At 41.7% G+C, this 21822-nt stretch overlaps 1 protein-coding gene across 9 annotated transcripts in view; it reads left to right on the forward strand.

Annotated features, from left to right (window-relative positions):
• Nucleotides 1-21822, forward strand: part of trpm3 (transient receptor potential cation channel, subfamily M, member 3) — a gene marked incomplete at both ends in the record, with an annotated part of 116361 nt that overhangs the window by 12317 nt on the left and 82222 nt on the right. For 6 of the 9 annotated variants that reach the window (XM_079270881.1, XM_079270882.1, XM_079270879.1 and 3 more), the window contains one exon: nucleotides 3443-3532. The exons of 2 other annotated variants lie outside the window; for them this stretch is intronic. In XM_079270881.1, the coding sequence (XP_079127007.1) occupies nucleotides 3443-3532 (90 nt within the window). Of the gene's footprint in view, nucleotides 1-3305; nucleotides 3533-21822 lie in introns of those variants that run through there. One more of the 9 variants, XM_079270885.1, reaches the window with a different exon arrangement.

Consider the following 21822-nt stretch of genomic DNA (forward strand, 5'->3'; position numbering starts at 1 on the left):
TACAAACTCTCGGCGATGAAGCACTTAAGTAATTCACAGTAAATTGCCTCCCTCATCTGACAAGTTAAGCTCCCATTGGGAGAAATGAACCACCATGAGAGAGTTGAATCGCATCTTGTCTGGTCTTGTTCTTTGCTCGGGCTTTAATACCTTTTAACGTTGTGATAATTAGTGCAGCCAAGAAGAGTGAGAGGATAAAAAAAAAAAAAACATGAGACTCTGTGTGCAGCAGGTGTGTTGAACCGGTGCCCCCTGGTGGTTACAGTGTGTAAGTTGCTTGTTTGGCGTTGACATAATGCAGACTTGACCTCCTCTGCCAGCATTCTGATGCATTTACGAATACAAAGGCTGCCTCTTTGATTCTACTGTTGTAAAGAAACTGGTAGTTTGAAAATGATTCGGAATGTTTTATTGTAGCAGCATATCGGGCTCAGGTTTGAATGACAGGACCGAGGCTGACAAGAGCATTGTGCATTAGAAGGTTACCATCTAGAGGCGGGACGCAGGCAGTGCAGAGTGATGCACTGAGCTGGATGTGTTTGCTGAACCATTTCATGGGGTGAGATGGAGAAGTGTGAAGCGATAAGGTTAGGAGGGGAAAAGGCACACTCTCATGCTACGCTGGTCCTACCACCACCACCTCCTCACACACACACACACACACACACACACACACACACACACACACACACACACACACACACACACACACACACACACACACACACACACACACACACACACACACACACACACACACACACACACACACACACACACACACACACACACACCATCTCCACAGTGACTAGCTGTGCGGTTGACAGGCAGATCTCCCAGAGGTCTCGGTGCTCCCCAGGGGAGCCGGTGGTCAGTGAGGTGGATATTCTTAATGTCAGTCCCTGACTGTCAGGGCAAAACACATACTTATTGTGAGGTGGTGACTGAAGAGAGTCATTACTACAGTGAAATAACTATTATTAATGTATTAGGATACCATTCCAGCGATGTGGCCACATATCATTCAAGGTTCCCTTTTATGAAAGCTCAAATATATGACAAACTGCTCCTTTTGTATTCTATGTCCATATTAAACGCTTACCTGGTATTCTTTGCGTAGATTTAATGCCCCAGCTAAACTTGAGAATGCTTGTTGATTGTTCAGGTATGTTCAGATATTTTGATGCTTAATGCAGTAACATTCATATTGACATTTATTTGAACTTTTTTTTTTTTTATGGTGACAATTTGTAGTACATCTAACAGGAGGCGTGATGTGTTGTCATCAACACCCGTTAAACCCTCAGTGCTTTTTTTTTCCTACACCAGAGAATCACTGAATCACTCCTCAGCTAGTCCGAGCATGCCAAATCTCTCACAAAGAGAGTTTTCATGTTGCGGGTCTGCATGTGTGTGTCATCATGGCAGAATGTGGTCCTTGAGACACTTACTGTGGCAGGAACTGAGTACTTTGCCAGGTGTTTATATCTCTGTGTCTCTGTCTGACCGTGGACAGATTACGTCACATTTTTTGCGTCACAACCACACAGGATGCAGTCTAGATCAGTGTTTTTGAGATACAAATTAACCTTGAAGATGGTTGTGGTCCGAGCAAGGGCGACGGAAGGATGGCAAGATGCCCCCCCCCCCCCCCCCCCACACACACACACACTCTTTATGCCCTTGGCCTGATATTTGGCGTCGCGGTCTCTTGTTAATTTCTGTTTTAATCTTTTGTTTTGGCAAACATTTGAGTGTTTGATTATTGTGAGTCAGTAAGTCGCTGGAGAAAAACAGTCTGAGTGACTTGAAATAGAAGTAAAGGACCAAACACCAACAAAGATGAAGCAACAATAGTTGACTAATTTAACCTTTTTTGTTTTTGTGCTTCATAATCACGCATTTTCGTCTTTCAGAGCTCTTCTTGACTGCCCTTGTTGATATGATCCAGGTCCCTACGGTGCAGCTCTATGGATGGTTGCAGCGTGGACGCCAATAACTTTTAGAAAATGTAATTTTCTAATACAACTAAATCAGTGAGAATACTCATTGAGCTTTTAATGAAACCTGGTAACCAACAGACTTGTGTAGAAATAGACAAATATTATTGTCCATGCTTAAAGTTAACATAAAGGGAGATGACTAAAATTATTTGGGTCTTACAGTTGTTAAAAATGGGCATTTTGGCGTGAAAAGCTATTTCATTTGTTAGCAGTACAATGTACAATACATATACACAATGTAATTTCTTTCTTTAGGAATGCAGCTTAGTATTCATGCCAATACAGCAAACTGAATTGCATCAAATGGGAGTGGGTGAGGTGCGATATGACAATCTCATCAAAAGTATTTTACTGTTCTTGTTTAACCACTTTAGAGCTTTTATGCACAAATAAAATGACACACATGCAAATCAGCAAGTGGGTTGTACTCCTCTCCAGCTGTTGCATGTGCTTCTGTCCTCAAACTCCATCTGAATTCATTCTGTGAGACAGGGCTTTGACTCCACTTCACTCATTTCCCTTTTGACCACCATACAGTGCCTCGTCACATCTCTTCGCCTCAATTCTCTCCATCATTCCCCCCCTCTCTCTTTCCTTCTCTCTCTCTTTCTCACCATTGCTTATCTTTTTTTTTACCATGCGCAGAGCCAATTCCTTCTCTTCCATCCGGTCCCCATAGTTTCAATTTCAGCTTGTTCATCAGTTGTGTTGGATCTTATTTTATGTCTCCCCCATTCACTCTCTCCCTCCATCTCTCTGTCTCTTTCTCTTCCATTCTCCCTCTCTCTCTCCCTCCTCTCATCTTAGAGACAGTAGTGCGCCTGCAGTCTCAAATCTAAGCCGCTGCTTCGTTTTTGCGCTCTGCGCTACTCTCCTTTTCTCTCCTCTCCCCTCTGCGCTATACTGCACTGCACTGCACTGCTCATCTCTCCTCACCTCACATCTCCATCTCTTTCTCTTTCTCTACCTGCAACCCTCTTGCACTACGCGCTCGTATCTCTGTTGTGCATTACTGCGCTCTGCTCCATTGTTTGGGGAAATACAGTACACTCTGTTTTTTTTTTCCGCTGCCAGAGCTGGGTACACTCTGGCTGCTGGTGGAAGAGGAATCGGATGTTCCTGGTGCTCCAGGTTTGGCTTGCCTCGGACTCCTTGGATCGGTGTGGGCCGGAGAGGAGGAGAGGGCAGGGAGGGAGGGGAGGGGGGCAGAGAGCTGACCAGGTGAGAGCTTCATCTGCTCGGGGGAGTAAAGGCTTCACAGTGGTGTCAGTAGCGGTTGATGGTTGTCCGTCGAGGGTCATGCCCTGGGACTTGCGTGCTTTTCGACTGTTGGAGTTGGAGATCCTCTCCTATTTTTGCCCCCCTGGTGGGGCAGCATTGATCCTGGTCCCGGGAAAAGCTGCCGGGCACCAGTGGCTGCACCGTGAAGAGTGGGCACCATGAACCAGCTGGATGCACCACGGCCACTCAACTGGACCATCAGAAAACTGTGCCATGCTGCCTTCCTGCCATCTGTACGCCTGCTAAAGGTAAAAGAGCACAGGGGCAGGGAGAGTGGGGATGAACGAAAAGAAAAAAATGGAAAAATGGAGATGTATAGTGAAATATGTCAGGCAGCCCTTCTGCTATCCTGCCACTTTCCAAACGAAGATAAGTAGAAAGAGGTGTTGGGATACAAAATGAATGCTGTAACATGCCACATCCCTGGCTTCCTTTAAGTATATGTACAACCCAGTGGATGTAAGGCAGGCTTTAAGAGGGGAAAGAGGGAAGGATGGAGTCAAAAATGACGAGAAGTGTGCCAAAACTGCCAGCATAACAAGCTTTGGAAGTATGGGGATGCGCAAAGAGGGGAGGAAAAAAATGGTGGCGGGAAATGCATGAGCAGGGTCTTAAAAAGATGCACACGGAGAGTGAGACAGAGAAATTGAAGAAGCAGTGACAAAAAGTGTGCTGAAAGAGAAAAAGCAAAGATTTATACACGATTGAGAGCAAAAACAAAAAAAATGAAGGAAGAGACAGGACGAGATATGGAAAGAAATCAGAGGGCGAGTGTGGATTACAGGGGTCCAGTGTTAGAGATAGCAAGGGTGAAGGTGAAGAAACCAAGCGAATGGAATGCGAGAAGGCGAAAGGAAAGGTAGATGGTGAATGAAAGAGGCAGAATATACGGGAAGAGAGGCTTCGTAGGGATGGGTGAGCAGACATGTTGAATTGGACATGGCAGACAGGAACTGAGGAGATTTAGGAAGGAGGTTGATGTGCAACATCAAATCCCAGGAGACAGGTAATACAAATGAATTCAACAATGCAGCTCAATGTGAAACCTTGTGCTGGACTTGTGTATTTTGTTCGACGTAGCCTGGGTTAAGTTGGAAAACCACACATTTTCTTTTCATCACCCGAGCAGAAGTGTGCAATATAATGTGTTGTGTTTTATTGACTCGGTTAAGTGCCTTCATAGGGCTTGTTGACGGATATTTGTAGCCTAAAATCTCATCTTTATTCATGCATGTGCTTTTCCAATTGCTGGCACTGTTTAAGGAGAGCTATTGTTGGAGGTCTTGAATGCCTCTTCTCCCCACTCCTTTGATCTGGCTTTATCAAAGTGTCTCACAGAACAGTGTCCCAGTGATGCTGAAGCACACAACGAGAGCGCCTGGGCTCACATGTCAGCCATTTGCATTTGTATAGCCTGGTTAGATGAGCATCAATGTAATCCTTGATTGAATGGTCATTGGGTCTGTGTGTGTGTGTCTGAGGACACACACGGCGTGGTTGTTAACATGTGATTACTGTGGAACTATACGTGTCAATACAGGTTTGCTTGTGTTGTCTCAGTGCATGTGGGTGTTTGGAAATGGAATGCAAAAGTAATGAAATAATAACATTTCTAAATCATAGGTCATAGAAACATTTTGCGAAGTAAATCTACTCCAAACTCCCTCACAAGTCAAACTGAACTCAAACGCTTCCCAAGACTTGAATTGATTATGCAATCTAGTGGGACCTTTTGGATTTAGTGCATTAACACTGAATACATCATTCCCTCTGTGGGAACATACGAAAATAAGTTTCATTTGACTTTAGGGTTCCCAGCTGTGGAATAGAAAATGTTGCCATCCCATAATGCCTCTGTGGCCAAGGACGGGTTACTCAGGAGCTCCAGAATTAACAGCATCAGTACCGCAGTGTCCTCTTCTGTTTACCTGTTGACTTGAATTAAAAATGAGTTTTTAAATATTGATAGTGTAAAAAAACTAATTTTCATTCAGCGTGGATCTTTGCTTCAGAATGACGTTTTTGATTGTCACTGCTTTTGAATCGCTGACTCTTCATTTTGAGGTGAAAGTCTTCCAGTTTTAATGTCGGTGTCTGTATCGGCACCACGGATGGAGCTTCAGGAGATAATGGGCCGCGAAACTGTGTCTTGTGTATGTGAATCCTCCGAGGGAAACATCAGGCCGTCACCGTGAAACATTATTATCATGTTTCACAGTGACAATAACGTGACAATAATGACAGGCTTATAAATTATAAGCCTGTCATTATTGTTGTCAATTTCTGCACGACAAGCACTTTTCTCCCATGTCCCTCTAACTTATTACCTGCTGCTCGCTGCATACTTATGCTCGTTTGTGTGCACCTGAGTGTGACTACAATTTATAGGCTGTCATTGATGTTTTGTGTCTTCCTTGGACAGGAAAATCTGTCTCACAGATTATGTCTGTGTGTGTGTGTGTGTGTGTGTGTGTGTGTGTGTGTGTGCGTGCCAGTGTGTCCTTATGTCTGTGCATATGCCTTTCTATGTTCAAGTATGTGCATTTATAAAGCAGTGCTACAGGCACAGTTGTCGTTGCAGCAAATATGTACCCTGCAAGCTCTGGTGTGTGAGCATGTGATTTGAATCCTGAAACTATGTGTAAAAGTTGTACTCATCTCGTGGGGACATCATTTGATGATAAGGTTGAGGTTATTCTAAATGTCAGGATTAGGCTGGAAGCGGTTATAGTTAATTAATCAAGTTATCTTTAACGAGGAAGATTTGCTGTCCAGTTGAAAGAATGTGGACGTGTTTAAGTTGAAGATATTTTACCAAATACTTGTTTTTGTCTGCACGGGTGGGAGCGCTACACTAAATCACCTTTATTAATGATCCCAAACTGACAATGAATCAGGTTTGTACTGATATGACTGTTCAACAAGTAATCGTTTTCCTTACAACAGCTTCCTATTGACCTTTAAAATAGCAAGCATTTGGTCAAATGCCACTTCACAGGAGACTAATGCCCCTATTAGACACGGGGGGGAGGGACACCTAAAAAAGGAAGAGAAAGCACTGCTGGAGTTTCACTCTGGTCCATGTGCTCTCATCCTGTGTGTGGAGCCAAACGGCCTGCAGATCGCTGTCCCTTTGTACCCTTGTGCTCTTGACGGCACAGATTTAATCAGAAATGTCTTTCTGTTTGACCTTGTGTCTTGCTCCTGAAATGATATTATATATTTGCCACGTTGACAGCGGAGATTTTTTTACAAGTTTAAGCCTGGGGTTTAGTGTGGACTCAGCGCGGGCTGAAGTGTGAAACAGGGAAACCGTATTGGACAGAGAATCGTAAATGGAAAATCTATCTTCTTTCATCCTCTCTTGGCAACTTTAATACTTCTTTCATTCACGAATATATTTACCAAAGCCCCTGTCTCTTCTTTTGATAATATAGGTGACAGCCTCTCAAATATTTAACATTTTGATTGTGTGCTTTTCTAAAGTCTCACTTTTGATCATCATTCTACATTAAGTTGTCTTAACCGCCTCTTCTCTATCACCTTCAAGGGAATTTTCTGACACATCTCACCCTTTTAGGAAATCAGACGCTGTGAACACCTCTGCAGTAACTGTGTAAAGAAAATGCTGCATAGAGTGAACACAATAATCATCTTTCATTTTCTGCCCTCCCTCTCTCATCTCTGCAGTTCTTCTTCTGTCTGTCTCTCTTTCATCTTCTGCCTCTTTCTCATTTTGATACAATGTCCTCTCTCTTCTCCTTCTGTCTCTCTCGCTCTCTTTCCTTTTTATTCTGTTGCATCCCATAATCATGAAGCATAGATAACACTCCATCTTATGCAAAATATATGGGGGACGGGATGTTGCTTCTAAAAAAAAAAAAAAAAGAAATCTCTCGCATGCTAAAAATACATTTGCGTTACATAAAAAGACTCACTGTTGCAGTGCTTCATACCATCTGGTTTAGCTGCGAGGAGTGAATTTGCATGGGAGTACATCCTACACACCAATCTAAAATCATGATATTTGTAAAAAATGTCCTATTTTTAATGTGAATTCTGACACAATATACAGTAAAACCAAGGAGTAAAGTATAATCAGTCACCCGTAGGTGGCACCACACATTTTTGTATCTATGGTAGATACAGTAAGGTAGACGGACACAAGATCTCAGCACATGGAACTTACTAAAACTAAAAACCTTCACAGACATGGGTTTCTTGTTCCCATACATACTATACTCTTTTAGTATGTAGACCACTTTATGCAGCATGAGAACAGAACTTTTTGTATCTTGTGTTTTCTATGTATCAGATCTACATTCGGGATTTGGTTTGGTGTCCTTTAAATAATGTAGATGTTGCACCAGTGCAGCAGCCAACAGTGCTACACCTCAGCATATATTTAACATAGCTTTAACTGACCAACGAGTGTAATACATTACTATGCTGTAATCACCCGGTGGATAACAAGTGTCTTTATAACCAGATGTAATGTGATTGTTGGAGCGGCTAAAGGCTTTGCATTATTCTCCCCCTGTATGTTATGCCTCATTTAAACATTCTGATAAATCATTTAGATTGGGACACTCATAATACCCATTTCGCACGATAGTGACGACATAATACGCACATTACTTTCGGACCTTTGTTTCCATTTTGTTGTTGTTGAGTTTATTTAAGCAGGGGAAGTGCACATAAATCCAAAGAGTGCCGAGTGTTGCTCTCAATAATGTTGTTCCAATAGGTTGTATCTTATACTATTATAGTCTCTACATGTAAACAAAAAAACATGTTCCTCACAACATTACAACAAACAAAGTGGCCACAAACAAAACAATCCCAATTGGTAAAACTACACAAAACATTATGTGGAGGGAATTCAGCATGTGTACAGTACATGCACAAGAAAACTAGCCGGTGTTTTCTCATATTTTACAGTGGATTGAATGTCAGTCTTGTATTTGCCAAAATACCCACCCTCTTTTTTTACTTTTAGTTACACACTTACTGACACACCCCAACGTGTTGAGATCAAATGCTACTTGAGTGTTGCATGAAAATGGAAGAAACAGCACGTTGTCACGCACACGCCTAAGGGAAGGTCCTTTCCCCTTTTCTCTCACTCTTTCTCTTCCTTCTGTTGTGTGTGACCAGAACCTCAACCTCACAGGATGTCTCAAAGCTTGCTTGTTTATGTCTCAATTACACAGCAAATCCCGCGTTTATGAGATTTCAATTAGCACAGTATCTGACTAATGAGGCAAAACGAGAACATAAGCTGCAAATTAACACCTCATTCCTTTATTCAGGCCCACAAAGACTTTATATTTCCTATTTGGCATGCTTCCACTCAACACTATGGGAAAAGAAACAAGCTGTGTACATATTTATCTTTTAGCTTTTGAAAATATCTGGATCTTTTAATAAGAAACCAGCTCGAGGAAACAATGTGTCGTTATGCTGTTTGTACTCTTTGTTTCTAAATGCATTTGTCTTGAGTTAATGCAACAGATTGTACAGAATGACTCTACGTAGCGGTCAGCTGCTGAATCATTTATGAGAATCGATGCTGAAAGGACCTGCAGAATACATGTATAATTTGGGGAACCACTTCTAGCTTTCGCTGTGGACATTTCTCCCATATAGTGAACACCCGTGGCACGCACACACTCACACAAATGCAAATTCCTCATCCATCCACCCACAGCTCCCACCGCGGACTCAGAGGAGCAGCAAACATGACATCAGCAGTAGATTGATGAACTCTGAATGCAGACGTTTGACCTGTAAACTGTCGGGGGGGAATTGTATGCTGGTGACGAAGGGCTGTTTAATTATGTACAAGGACAGTGTTAACACTATATACTGATGTAGAAAGTGTGACACTGGTATTTGGAGTATTTCAATTGAAAATAGGCTAGCTAAGCTTAGCATAAAGACTTGAAACTGGGGGAAACAGCTTGTCTGGCTATGACGTAGAGTACGTACACCCATCAGTACAGTACAGTACATGTGTTGTATTTACATTTAGCTTAATGCTATTCATTTAATACTCCGTAATGTAAAAGTCTAAAATGCAATTCTTTACACAAATCAAAGTATATAAGTGGTGTAGATGCAGGACCAACTGAATGAATTGCTTTGATTATATTTAAGTGTTACTTTTCTGTTGTAGTGTGGGCTTTCCTTGAATAGGTAATGAGGCTATTTCACAAGGAATGTTGGACTGTGTGTGTGTGTGTGTGTGTGTGTGTGTCTGTATATGCATCAGGATGTGCTGGTTGTGGTCGTCTTTTGTGCATTATGGTATATTCATATGCACAGATCCTTGGAAGGAAATTTACATCCAATCAATGGGTCAATAATAAATCAATAAATTAACTCATTTACATTTAATCGCACTCACACATAATTGGCATGGCTGTTAAGACAATGAAATGGCACGCTGAGGTGTGAGGGCAGGAAGGGAAAAGGTTTGAAATGGCATCCCAAGCTAAGAGACGAATTGTTACTGCAATCAATCACGCTGTAATCCATGTTGAACTGAAGCCAGACAGTCAGCGCTACTTGACAGTGTGGTGAAAGGCAGCCAGACTCGTTGTGGCTTCAATAGTAGCACCATGGACAGCTACAACAATGAAGACACAGTGATAGTCCAAATCCCAGCCTGCGATTTTGAATTTTTGTTATTCACTACAGTCAATGTTGAATATGTTACGTTATTTTGCCGCTTTAAAATAAAAGCATTTAAATAACTGAATAACAGGGGACTTTTATTGTGAAGAATTCAGAGAAAAATGTAGTAATCACTAAATTAGCGGAGCTTTGTTAGCAGCTGTACTGCAGAGAGTATGAGTAAGCGCCTAAAATAATGTGCAGACTTTATATGAAATTAAATGTTGTTATCCGCCGTTTTGCAGGTGCTCCTTTGACCACAAAATATATACAATCCCGATCCGAGGTGGACAAACAAAGGTGGACAGAATTAAGCGGACACAGCTGAGTTGCATTGAAAAGTAAAAGTGAAACCACGGCCAAAGATATCAAATTTATGTCATACAAGTTAAAGAAAAGATGACAATCTTGTGCAAAAGTTTCAGCTCCCCGAGCCATAGATATGCTCCCAATCTTGTATTTAGCACATTTAATAAAATGACGATTAATCGATTATCTTCTCCTTTGTCATTCAATAATCATTTAAACTTTACTATTCATAATTGTACTGTACCGTTGAGATTGAAATAGCTTCAGGGACAAAAGTCATCATATTGTGTAATAATTTACACCAGTGATAATGTTCTATGGCACATCCCACGATCGTCCAAATGTGTCGATTTTCACTCTTTGAAAATAATCCTTTGTTTCTTTGCTCAGATTTTAAAAAGTAGAGTAGTGAATACCTATCATACAGTTGCCCGTTTAAACCTCAGCCAAACTCATGGGACTCAAAGGACGCGTAAATACCCGTCTGTGGATGTCTGAGCATGTGGTCGTATACATAATTGATATGGCCTTGTGGTGTGTGTCTTTGTGTGTGTATGAAAGGCTGAGTCATGATATAACTTCTCCAGATTCTAACCTATTCTAAACGCCATGTGAGCTTCTGGTTGACTGCAGTATATTTGGCTGCACTGTTTGATGACCCAGTTCAATCTCCCAATCTCTCTTGGTAGAGAATTCTTATTTCTCCCGCCCAACCTGCATGGTTGCGGTGCCATCTATCACGCGAAGAGGACAGACTGAGAAGATTGAATATTTTTTTTTACTCTTTGCATATTGCTGATTTAATATTGTTGCTCAGCCCTGGAGGAGATCAAACTTCTGGAGCTGCACACAACGGGATCTGTTGTGTAAACAGTTACAGTAGTTTGGCCTATATCACTTTAAGACGTCAAATAAAAACAAAGTGTTTGTTATTAGTTTGTATTGGGTGGCATTGTTAAGAATTGTATTGAATTTCAACATTACATTGAAGAAAAACGTTTCTTTGCAAAAAGATGCATAGTGAGCATTGTGGTGGGTTACTTGCTAATGCTGTATCCTCTATGAAAACAGCGTATCTTGCACCTTGTCTGTTGCACTGTGACGGCCAAATGAAGAGGAATGATAACATCTCTTTTTTTTCAATATGTGCATTGGAAAAGAATAAGATTCTTTATGACGGGAAGATTCTTTTAGCAAAATGCTTTGATGTAAGAGAGCGTTGAAACAGAGCCTATCTATCCTGCCTTATATCATGTCTCATTTCATCATCTCTCTCATCATCCCTTTCAATGTTTCCCTCTCTGCTTCAGCATCCGGGAATGTCAATGTCTCTTTGATAAGTACACACTCGGTCTCATATTCTCTCTGTTGATCATCATTTATCATCTTACTCAATCACATTACTGTGATTATATCTTTTCTTATTGAAGAAGCTGATGTTAAGCGTCTTCAATTCTTGTTTGAGAGCAGTTGCCATATTTAAAGGAATAGTTGAATATCTTGTGAATGTACTCTTGGTAAGAGCAACGGCAAGCGGGAGTCAGGGTTTGATTAGCTTAGCTCATTTAGCATAACGTCTCAGATGGTTGTCTTGCAACTTCATGGGGATGACGAGGCTCAAGGAATCCTCTGCGCTCTGCAGTTGGCCGCCAACAAATAGTTCAAGCATGTAAATCCCTGTAAAACCTCATCATTTTTTTTACAATTCTGTTTGCTTTAATCAAAAAAGGTGGGCCAGCTGTTTCCCTCTGCTTCCTGTCTTTATGCTGAGATAATCCCTACTGGCACTTGCTTTATACTGGTGTTGATTTTTCTAGTGTGCCTTGCTGTAAGAAAGTAAATACATGTATTTCTCGAAGTGTTCAACTTTTCGTTCAACATTGTTCTGGTTAAAAAAAAAGAAACTGATTCACAAAATTCCTAAAGTTAAGATGTTTTTTTGTTGCCGAGCAATGTGCTGCACTGTGCAGTGATTGGAAGTGGGAAAGGTCGTCGGACATGTTTTATGCCACACACACACGCACACGCACACACACACACACACACACACGCACACGCACACACACACTCAAACACATTCATTGTCAATACCCTGATGATCTCCTCCGTCTCCATATTCATTTCTTTGTGAAGGCCTTTAACACATTTTTTATTGACAGTCAACATGTTGTTTTAAATAAGAGTTTGCACTCCGGAATGGGAGCATTTCTTCACTCTTGCCCTGTTCTTCTTTATGATCTACAGTTTTCTCAGGAGGAATTCACCCTTGACGTGTATGTTTCCTGTCTGTAAACAAGTGTTTTCTCCATCACGTCACACTTTCTCTGTACAGTAATCAATCTCTCTTCCCCTCTGTTGTTAGCTCTTTCAACATCTGTCGTTCAGTCTGTATCCATGATGCTACCGATACTGTTTGATGCGGCTCGCACAGTGTGTTGTTTCAGTGTCAGTGATCTCACTCAGGACATTAGCTGTGAGTGCTGGCATCTTAAATCATGCAGGGGCAGTTTTAGCTTCCCCGCATGCCTCCTCTAAAATGTTTCCCTGTGCTTGCAGTCGTGGATCAACACACAGACACACTAGAACCCCAAAATAAAACACACATTCAGCCAAATATCAACACCCCCACACACATGCAAGCACCTTCAACAGGTAAACCAGAGAGACAATGCTGTTTTACTGTGCGTGTGTGATTAGCCTGCTTCTTCTCTGGCTTCGAGTTGTAATGATACCAATAAAAGTGAATTCCCTTGCTTGCAAAATGGATAAGGAGTCTGTACCCAGTGGAGGCATTCGGGCATTTTCCTCAGCTGAAATAGAACGCACATGCCCTTGTGGGCACACACACACACACACACACACACACACACATTCATGTGCTTCATTGCATGTGCTTCATGAAAAGCATGAACGATCTTTGAAGATCAGTCATAATATTAAGCCTCAAACTTCAAATCTGGTGAAAAAAAGGCTGGATTCCCTTGTGTCGCTATTTATAGGAATTAATAAGACCACATGTATGCAAATTGTCCTCTCCATTTCTGTTTCCCTCTCCATCTTTCCTTCCCTGCACCTCAGCATTTATCTCTATGCTTCTTCCTCTCGTACTCTCTATACCTCCTCACAACGTCTTACAATCTATTACTCTAACGCTGGCCCTCTTTAAATGGGAGGAACGGCCCATATTCTCATAGCACATCTACAGGACAGCATGCTGGGGAGTTCGATCAGCTGCAGTCAGTGTGTGTGTGTGCATGTACATGTGTATGCAGAGGTCTGCCTATGTAACTTTCCTTCTTTTATCTATTTATTTATTTACCAGGGAAGTGCACGTTAATCAACATTTCACTTTCCATCGCAATGTAAATGTGCCAGAGTTAGCTAGAGAGCTAATTTTCACCTGTAGTCCCTGGGCAGGTGTAATATTGGGTAGCGTTAAGTATGTGAGAGACCTTATAGGGCGATGTGTGAGTATGTGTTTGCATATGTGTCTGCATGTGTGTGGCTGTAAATTGGATATTGGGACATGGAAAATGCAAGTGAATAACATGGCCACACATGGCTATTTCTGTCCTTCTATCCATCTCTCAGTCCTTCTCACGCTCTCTCAGCTCTGGATTCCTCTCTCCCGCCTCCTTCTCCCCAAATTTCCTCCTCCCTTTATTCTCTCCCCATCATCTCTCACTGTCTCCTCCTGTCCAATATATCTGATATAACTATGGCCTTATCAGACCAGTCAAACCAGTCCACGCTGTCAATATCCCATCTCCTATAGGCCAATCACACTTCCATTTTAGACCGTGGGTGCAGCCCCAATACCTTGAAGTGATGACTGTAATTTTACATCGAAGAGGTTATGACTGCAGTGCTCCACTTTGGCTTCCAAAGTGCAATTTTTACAAAAGTCTAAAATGATCTCATTAATCATTTCCGCTGCCTTTAAAATTCTGCATCCAATAGTCCGATTTTCAGTCTTTCCCATATGTATTGCATCATTTTTAGTTATGTAGCCAGGTTTTTATTCTATTTATTTTAAATATTCATCTGCACTGAAGTAGAGTTGTTGTTTCCCCGGGGGGAATTCTCTCTCTGCAATAGTTATGCAGGATTTACCTCCACTCCTTTTCATCTTTTCCTCTCCCACTTCTACGGTATAGACAGCTCAGCTACGGTACATTAATCTGTATCCATACAAATTCAATTGCTGCCTCAGCTACAGTAAGAGATGATTTTCATAAGAGCAGAAATGAGGGTCACTCTGTCTGACAATATAGATCGCAGGCTGAGGTTTATTGGACAGGAGTGATACAGAATGTGATCAAATACAGTCAGAAGGTCATTTGTAGAAGCAGTTACTGCATGAAGTCTCTTTACTGAAGGATAAATGCATCTTTCACAGCTTGTTGGTATTCCAGCATGACCTTTTGTGAATCGTCGCTGACATTTGCGACCGAAACATAATTGTATACACCTGTGCATTACTTTGTTAATACACGCTGCTTCTTCCTGCCATATCACTGTATAATAAATCACCTCTGGCCAAGTCAAACACATGACTGTAACACTGATACACTGTTGTTGCTGCTGTTGGTGATCTTGCGCACTACTGTTTTGTTTATTTTTATTTTTTATTTTTCCGACTGAGTTAACTTAATACAATTCTATTCAGTGTATATACTGTGCATTTTTATTCCTTTGTTTTCTTAAATTGAATAGCTGCTCTGTTATTTTATTATATTGTATATAGTGTGCATTTTCCATACCCAATATTTTATTTTATTGTACAGTGTGCAACAACAGCGGCAGAACATCAAGAGGATGTCTATGAGGACAACCCGAGACTTAAACAGCACTGCTCTCTCTGCCTGCCTTTCAGCTTGATCCCAAAAGGCGGGAGGAAAGGAGGATGCATCACTTTCCCAGAGAGAACAAGAGAGGGGGGGAAGGGGTTGCCAGAAAAAAAAAAAAAGGGATAAAAATGAAAAGAGAGAATAATAAAAGGAAAGAATGAAATTAGCTAAATGAGGAGAAATGAATGAATGAGGCGACAGAAATAGGTACATAAACTAGGATGCAGGAAGTCTGCGTGTAGCGATGAATGTGTGCGCGCTGCTCGGTGGGATTGTTGGCAGGTTCTGTGGCACTGAGCACCAGCTCCTGCACTGCCAGCAACCTTATGTAATGAAGCTTTATCCCTGACACTCCGTGAGGGTGAGAGTTACAGCGGCACATTGCCTTCCTGCTGCACACCGCCATGAAGAAATATCAAGCTGGAGATCATTAGAGAACATGAATGGGACTTGCTTGCTCAGCTTCTCTTTTTTTTTTTTGTGGTTCGTCAAAAGATTACATCTCACGCTGTGACTCAATCGATTGTGTTAAAATTGTTTCACTTTAAAAAAAGTTTGCTCAAATGTCACGTTGGTCTTGTGCATTCAACTTATAAAGGTCGCTTCAGTTTCAAATGGGTCGGTTGTTGAATCATTAATATGCTAATCAGTGCACAGTACTGACCACTGGAACAGATTGGATATGGATATATTTTATCAAGTAATTGGACGTCCTTGAATCTTACTTACAGTACAGGGCCAGTTGTTGCTGCTTAGGGCGCTACAGCCACCAGGAGGCCCCTAAACTGTGAAATTACAAATGTGAAATTTCCCGACTTTTTTGTACGGACAAGTATGTAGTTTTGATGCTATTTTGTATGTTTTGTATTTGGTATAGTGATTAACTTTAAAGTTAAATGAAACACTGACTCTGTGCTGAGTGCATCTGTTCTAGAAAGAGTGAGATGCACTTTCTCTTTGACACACTCGCTTCACATACCCGGCTTGTGTGCAACAATGGCTAAATGGCATATTATTTCAGGATTTCTGCTGACTTTCTCTTTGTTGCTGCATTTGTTGTTTTTGTCCTCCATGTTTCTTTTGAAGGATCACCACCATACTTAAACAAATTCTGACAGTCCTGTCTCAGGTCATAGTCACAGGGTCAGGAGGACAGGCAAACATTGCATGGTTGAGTGGAGCGGGGGTTGAAGCTGAAAAACAACCCTTGTTCTTAGCTGTTGATCAGGAGAGGTCACATATGGATCAGCAGTGTGTAACACATACTGAGACATGTGGAAAGCCAGTAATGCACTATTTTGGTCCATTTGCTGGCGTCCCAAATGGCATTTCTCGTATGTTTTTATCTTGGGCTACTCATTGCCCCGTCAGAGCATATCCATACTGTATGTTTTCATGAAATACTGAAGTGTATGAGCTCTGCAGAACCAGCTTTCGTATCCTGAAGTGTGTGTATTACTTAAGTGTTTGTATGTGTGTGAATGTGCGTCTGGTAAAGAGGGTCAGGAGCCTCACAGTAGCTGCTGCCAAGGGAGGCAGACAAAGAAAGCCTAGACCACAGAGAGGCTGTAAATGAGAGTATCTATTTGGGGAAACCTCACTCTCCACAGCTCTGAACCACAGGTGCAGAGAGAAACACATACGAATCATTTCATGGGCAGACACCAGCTCATGAGCACGCATGAGCATGCAAAGTACACGGCCACTGGGACATGTGCATACATTAATGTATGTATGTGTGTGATAGTACATGTGAAGTTGGAATTGCTTGCAATCAGGCACTTGCTCAAACATGCATGGGCACACACAGATTCTCACGCACAATCTATCTAGCGCTCCCATATTTGCATGTTTGTATGGAGGCCTTTCCCCCCCTGGATTTGAATAGATTGATAGAACGGGGCAGGTTAGTGAGGTGGGAATAGGGGGGAAAAAAGCAATTAAAGTGGCAGTGAAATAGTGGTACAGCAGAGCATCGGATGGAGTCAGTCCCTGGCTTAATTACGCTTAGCCCCCACCAACGAGTTCTGTCATCACGGCACACCAGATGAGCTGGGAACATGTGGTCAGGCTTCATCGTGCCATCTGACGCCACTATCGGCCATCTGATATCGGAAGGAAGAAGGAAGACTGAAATTGTAAATGTGCGGTTGAAGTTGTTGAATGAGAGGAGACTTATAAACACACACTGTCAAGTGCTGACTGACATTATGAGGAACAGCTGACTCAAAGATGATGCAAGATCGTTTTAACATCCAGTTATTTTCACATAGAGGACTCTTTTTTGAAGATATTCTTAATTGATTGTATTCAGGTCAATGCTCACTTCAAGTCCTGTATTTGATGTTGATTCAAGTCACCTTCTTTGAGCTTATCTTTTGTTCATACCAGAGGTGGACAATTTATTTTTGTAATGTCACCCGTAAAAATCTAATTGTGAGTTTCCCAGAGATTCAAAGCCGTAGTTCATACATCCATCCCGTTCCACCACCCCTGAGTCCTCCAGATTCCTCACATGTCCCGACTTCTTAGCATTTGTGTCGCAGGAATGTGTCTGTGGGCTGACAGCCTGACAGCAAGAGAGGAGAGGAAAAAGAAAGTCAAAGAGAGGGAAAGGGAAGAGATGAGAGGTGATGAGGTGTTTCAACAGTGGAAAGAGATGGAAATAAATCCCATTTTCAGTGAGAAAGAGAAATGGAGAGAGGTTGAGGACTGAAGGCAGTAATTGATTGCTGTGGGAATGAGACAATAACTCAGGAAATGGAAAGGAGTCAAGAGGTGTAAAGCAGAGAAAAACAGGAATAGAACAAGAAAACAATGTGATTATTAAGACAGCCTGAGAGCAGGAGAGGATGCTGGAGAGGACAACGCATAAGAGAGGGAGACGTGTCAGAAATGGAGAGTGAAAACCTGGTAATGAATGAGGGTGTGAAAGAGAGAGGGAAAAACATAGGTTTCACACGCTCTGGTCCTTAGCCAGCTCTTTTTGCCTTATCAGGCAAGTCCAGACTTGGGAGAAAAACATGTACCCACAATGCACCGTGGCTCTTGCCCATCCGCCTGGAATGAACCCCTAACCCGGTCCTATCAGCTCATAGGTCGCCTGCCAGTGCCAGTGGCTCTTCATCTCTGGATTTAGGGAAGGATTTATGTGCAGAGCTCAGCAGACAGGAAAACACAAACATACACAAACTCACGTTATCCCAGATTCTGCCTTCGGCAATCCAAAGGAGAGTCCAGGTCACAGCACAGTCTGCATCTTTATCCAAGTTGGCAGTTTAGACACGAAGCACGATCAAACAGAACATACACATTCACGCAAATACAAGCACATACAGAAAAAAATGTACACTAACTTGCAGACCAAAATATAGTTAATGCATTGTTGTGCCGGCGAAGAAATGACAGTTGAATCTGATTACCGGTAGTCAAGTCTTAACTATAGTCGACTGATGGTTGAATCTTTTTTTCATGCTCATTGGGCCCCCTCTGTTTAAGCTTTATGTATCTGTAGAAAAATGGTAAAAATAACATTTCATTGCCAAGATACATGTTACTATTACTTAGCTGTTGTTTCATAATAATGGCCAGCACTGTGTGTGCATGTGTGTGTGTGTGTGTGTGTGTGTAGTTGCGGCGCTGACCGTAGTACTGACATGGGACAGAGATCGACAGACAGAGAGACACAGTCTCTTATCCTGCTTGCCCCAGCTGATGTTAGGGAACTGTTGATGAATTAAAATGATATCTAGTGCTCTGATAGTGCTACGTTCATTGTGAGTCTTCTGATTAATACATGTTGGCCTCTGCTTTGATTTTGTAATAGCCATGTTGTTATTTGTTGTTTCCCCTAAGTGTGATGATTCAACTGTGAGATTGGCAGTCGAATCAGGCTCCTTAGATCGAATTGTCGAATAGTCACCCGTCCTGTGAATCATTTATAATCAAGCAGGGCTGCGTGGTCATGTGGGTGCCCTGGGGATAATTGCTTAGTGGCCCAGCATTCGTTTAGAAATACAAGGGAAATGAGTTAGCATGTTACAGAGTAACATATGTTTTCAAACTGTAAAGAAAGAAAGATGGTTTTAATGTTAATATAATTAGTACATTAATCAAACGACTACATATGCTTAATATTACTCAAACCTGATATGATTGGCAATTTATATTTTACATTTACATTCATACAGGAAATGTCATCAAGAGCAGGGACACAACTGAAACACAACCTTAAAATTGTTCTAAATTGAAGATAATACATAGCTCAATGAATATGGATACAGACCTATGTACAAGTTTGTTATGAAAAGACAACATTTCAAATGTCTTCTGAACACTACTTCTATGAATAAATACGATGTACAAGGACACATAGCTCTAATAGTGCACTACAGCTGCCTAAACTACAAACATATTGTGAACTGATGCAGGTGTAATCCAGCTACCAAATGAAAGTTCAGATTATTATACATTTATAATACACTTTATTCTACGGTACAACATCAGTTTGTTCATCATGATATTGACATTGCCACTCTCTCAGTCCCCATGACATATACGGGGCCTGCAGTAAAAGTATCGAAAAAAATAAACATACAATCAACCGATTCACGGACACAGCAGCTCACCGGTGACCAGGATTTGTCTCAGTTTTCCTGATGGCCAGTTCATTCCTGAAAGAATTAACATACCTGCAAGCAATGCACAAGATCCTCCACAGTTCCCTGTTTGTCTTTTCTCTGCCATCGACTCCTGTTGCCTTTTTGGGGCCATTCTTTCTGAAATGATCACATCAGCCACACTGTGGCTGCCAGACTGTCTGGTGCCAACTCCGGCACTCGGTGTTCCACGCGCAGCCCGTGATGCATGCGTACGCGGTGGCAGTGCTGAACAAGCTTCGTCTTTGTTTAATGGTTATAATTTTCACATAAATCAATCTCAAGCAAAAAGGAAGTACTACAGTGTATCCCCAATGGAGGAATTGGAGATTTTCGTACAGACAAAATGGCTTTTGAAGATGTTGCTGTTATTGCTTGAATGGACACTAGATATGAGTTCACACGTGCACCAGTCAGTCAACAACAGAACTCAGCTGCACTGAGCTACAACCTCTGAGGGAAGCTTGAGGGAAGCTGCTTAGCGTTCTGTCTGAATGCACATATTATATACTTAGTGCCGCTACATTTATCACAGGGCTTGTTTAGTGATATGTGAGTTACAATGAAATGTTCACACTTACATTATTTGTATTTAGAGACGAGTCAGACATGTAGTTTCCCTTTAAGGTCACTTCTGAAGGCCAATCAGTGTGTGTTTTTGTTCTTCTTCTGCCATTTGCAAACCACCCTTTGTGTTGGATCAAGGTAGGTCTCAGTAAGTGCGACTCTCACTGATAGACATTGATGAGGTGGTTGATGAGCTTGCGAGGTTAGTTCCTTAGCGGAAGGGTGAAAGCCAGTGGTCTATGTGATGTCATTTAAACTTGACACAGGCGTGGATAATCAATATAAAAGCCTTTCGAATCATTCTTCTTCCACTTGGAATGAGATATTGTGCACGGTGCGAGAGCGAGGAAAAGGCAGAGAGAGAGGGCGGAGCGAGAAAGTGACTGATGCACAGTGTGTTCAAGGGTGTGAATGCAGTGTCTTTAAACTCCCCATGGAAATTACATTAAGATGAGATTCTACATCTTCAATACGCAAAAGTAAATCATCTCAACAGATAACAGGAGGAGCAATGTGACTTCTACTTCGACATCCTTTCATATCATTGAAAATATTTACTTGTCTGCAGCATACAAAAATCTGACCCAAGTGTTCAGGGTGACATTGTGTCTATTTGTGGCAAGTGAGTGCTCCATGTCCTGTTGCTTCTGTCCATCTGCTGTGGATTAACCTGCCTGTGTCGTTCCTACCAACCACATGTTGCTGTGTGTTCCCAAAGCCCTGACCATGCACACCTGTTGGATACCCCACTACATGAGTTCATCTAACTAAATAAGCAAAGTTTAAATCATGGAGAAACAGAAAATAATAATATTTCGCCGACCTTTTTGTGATTCTAAATTAAAATGAATTGATTCACAATGGGAATTGTGTTGTACTTTTAATGTAAATAAGGTGCCAGAGTGCATAAAAAGTATCAAAATAGACGAATAGAGCTTATTCATAAAAATAAAAAATGACAGGGGAGGATCCCCCAACAGCTGTCTTTTGATGTCTATTTCCTTTATCTGATGAATATTATATGTTTGTTTATTAACTGGTCCCTACTCATGCAAAAGCGGCCCGCTGGCGAAGCAAGTAGAGTACCTCTGGTGTAGACCTTGAAGTGAGATCACTCTCAGTATTAATATCTGTGTGGGATGTCATGAGTGGGTGCAAAAGTATCATAGTGGGTATGGCTACACAATGAGATGGTTAATCTAGAAAAATACCTGCTGTCAGTGAAACATATTTAGATAAGACATGTGACAGACGAGCAGGTAAAGTCTACTGTCACTGCCAGTGTGAACACTTTGATCATTATGTATTTGCTGACCTAAAATGTAAAGCCAAGTTCTTCAATGTGAAATCATACTGTGACATGCACCTGCTTGTTGACACAGACTAGGTGAGGTTCACTGAGAAGCGAGAGACAGAAAGAGAGTGAAAGTGTGAGTGCTGTGATTGCTATGCAGAAAGAGAGAGTGTGTGTGTGTG

The sequence above is a fragment of the Melanostigma gelatinosum genome (assembly GCF_949748355.1).
Source record: "Melanostigma gelatinosum genome assembly, chromosome: 6".
Lineage (NCBI taxonomy): Eukaryota > Metazoa > Chordata > Actinopteri > Perciformes > Zoarcidae > Melanostigma > Melanostigma gelatinosum.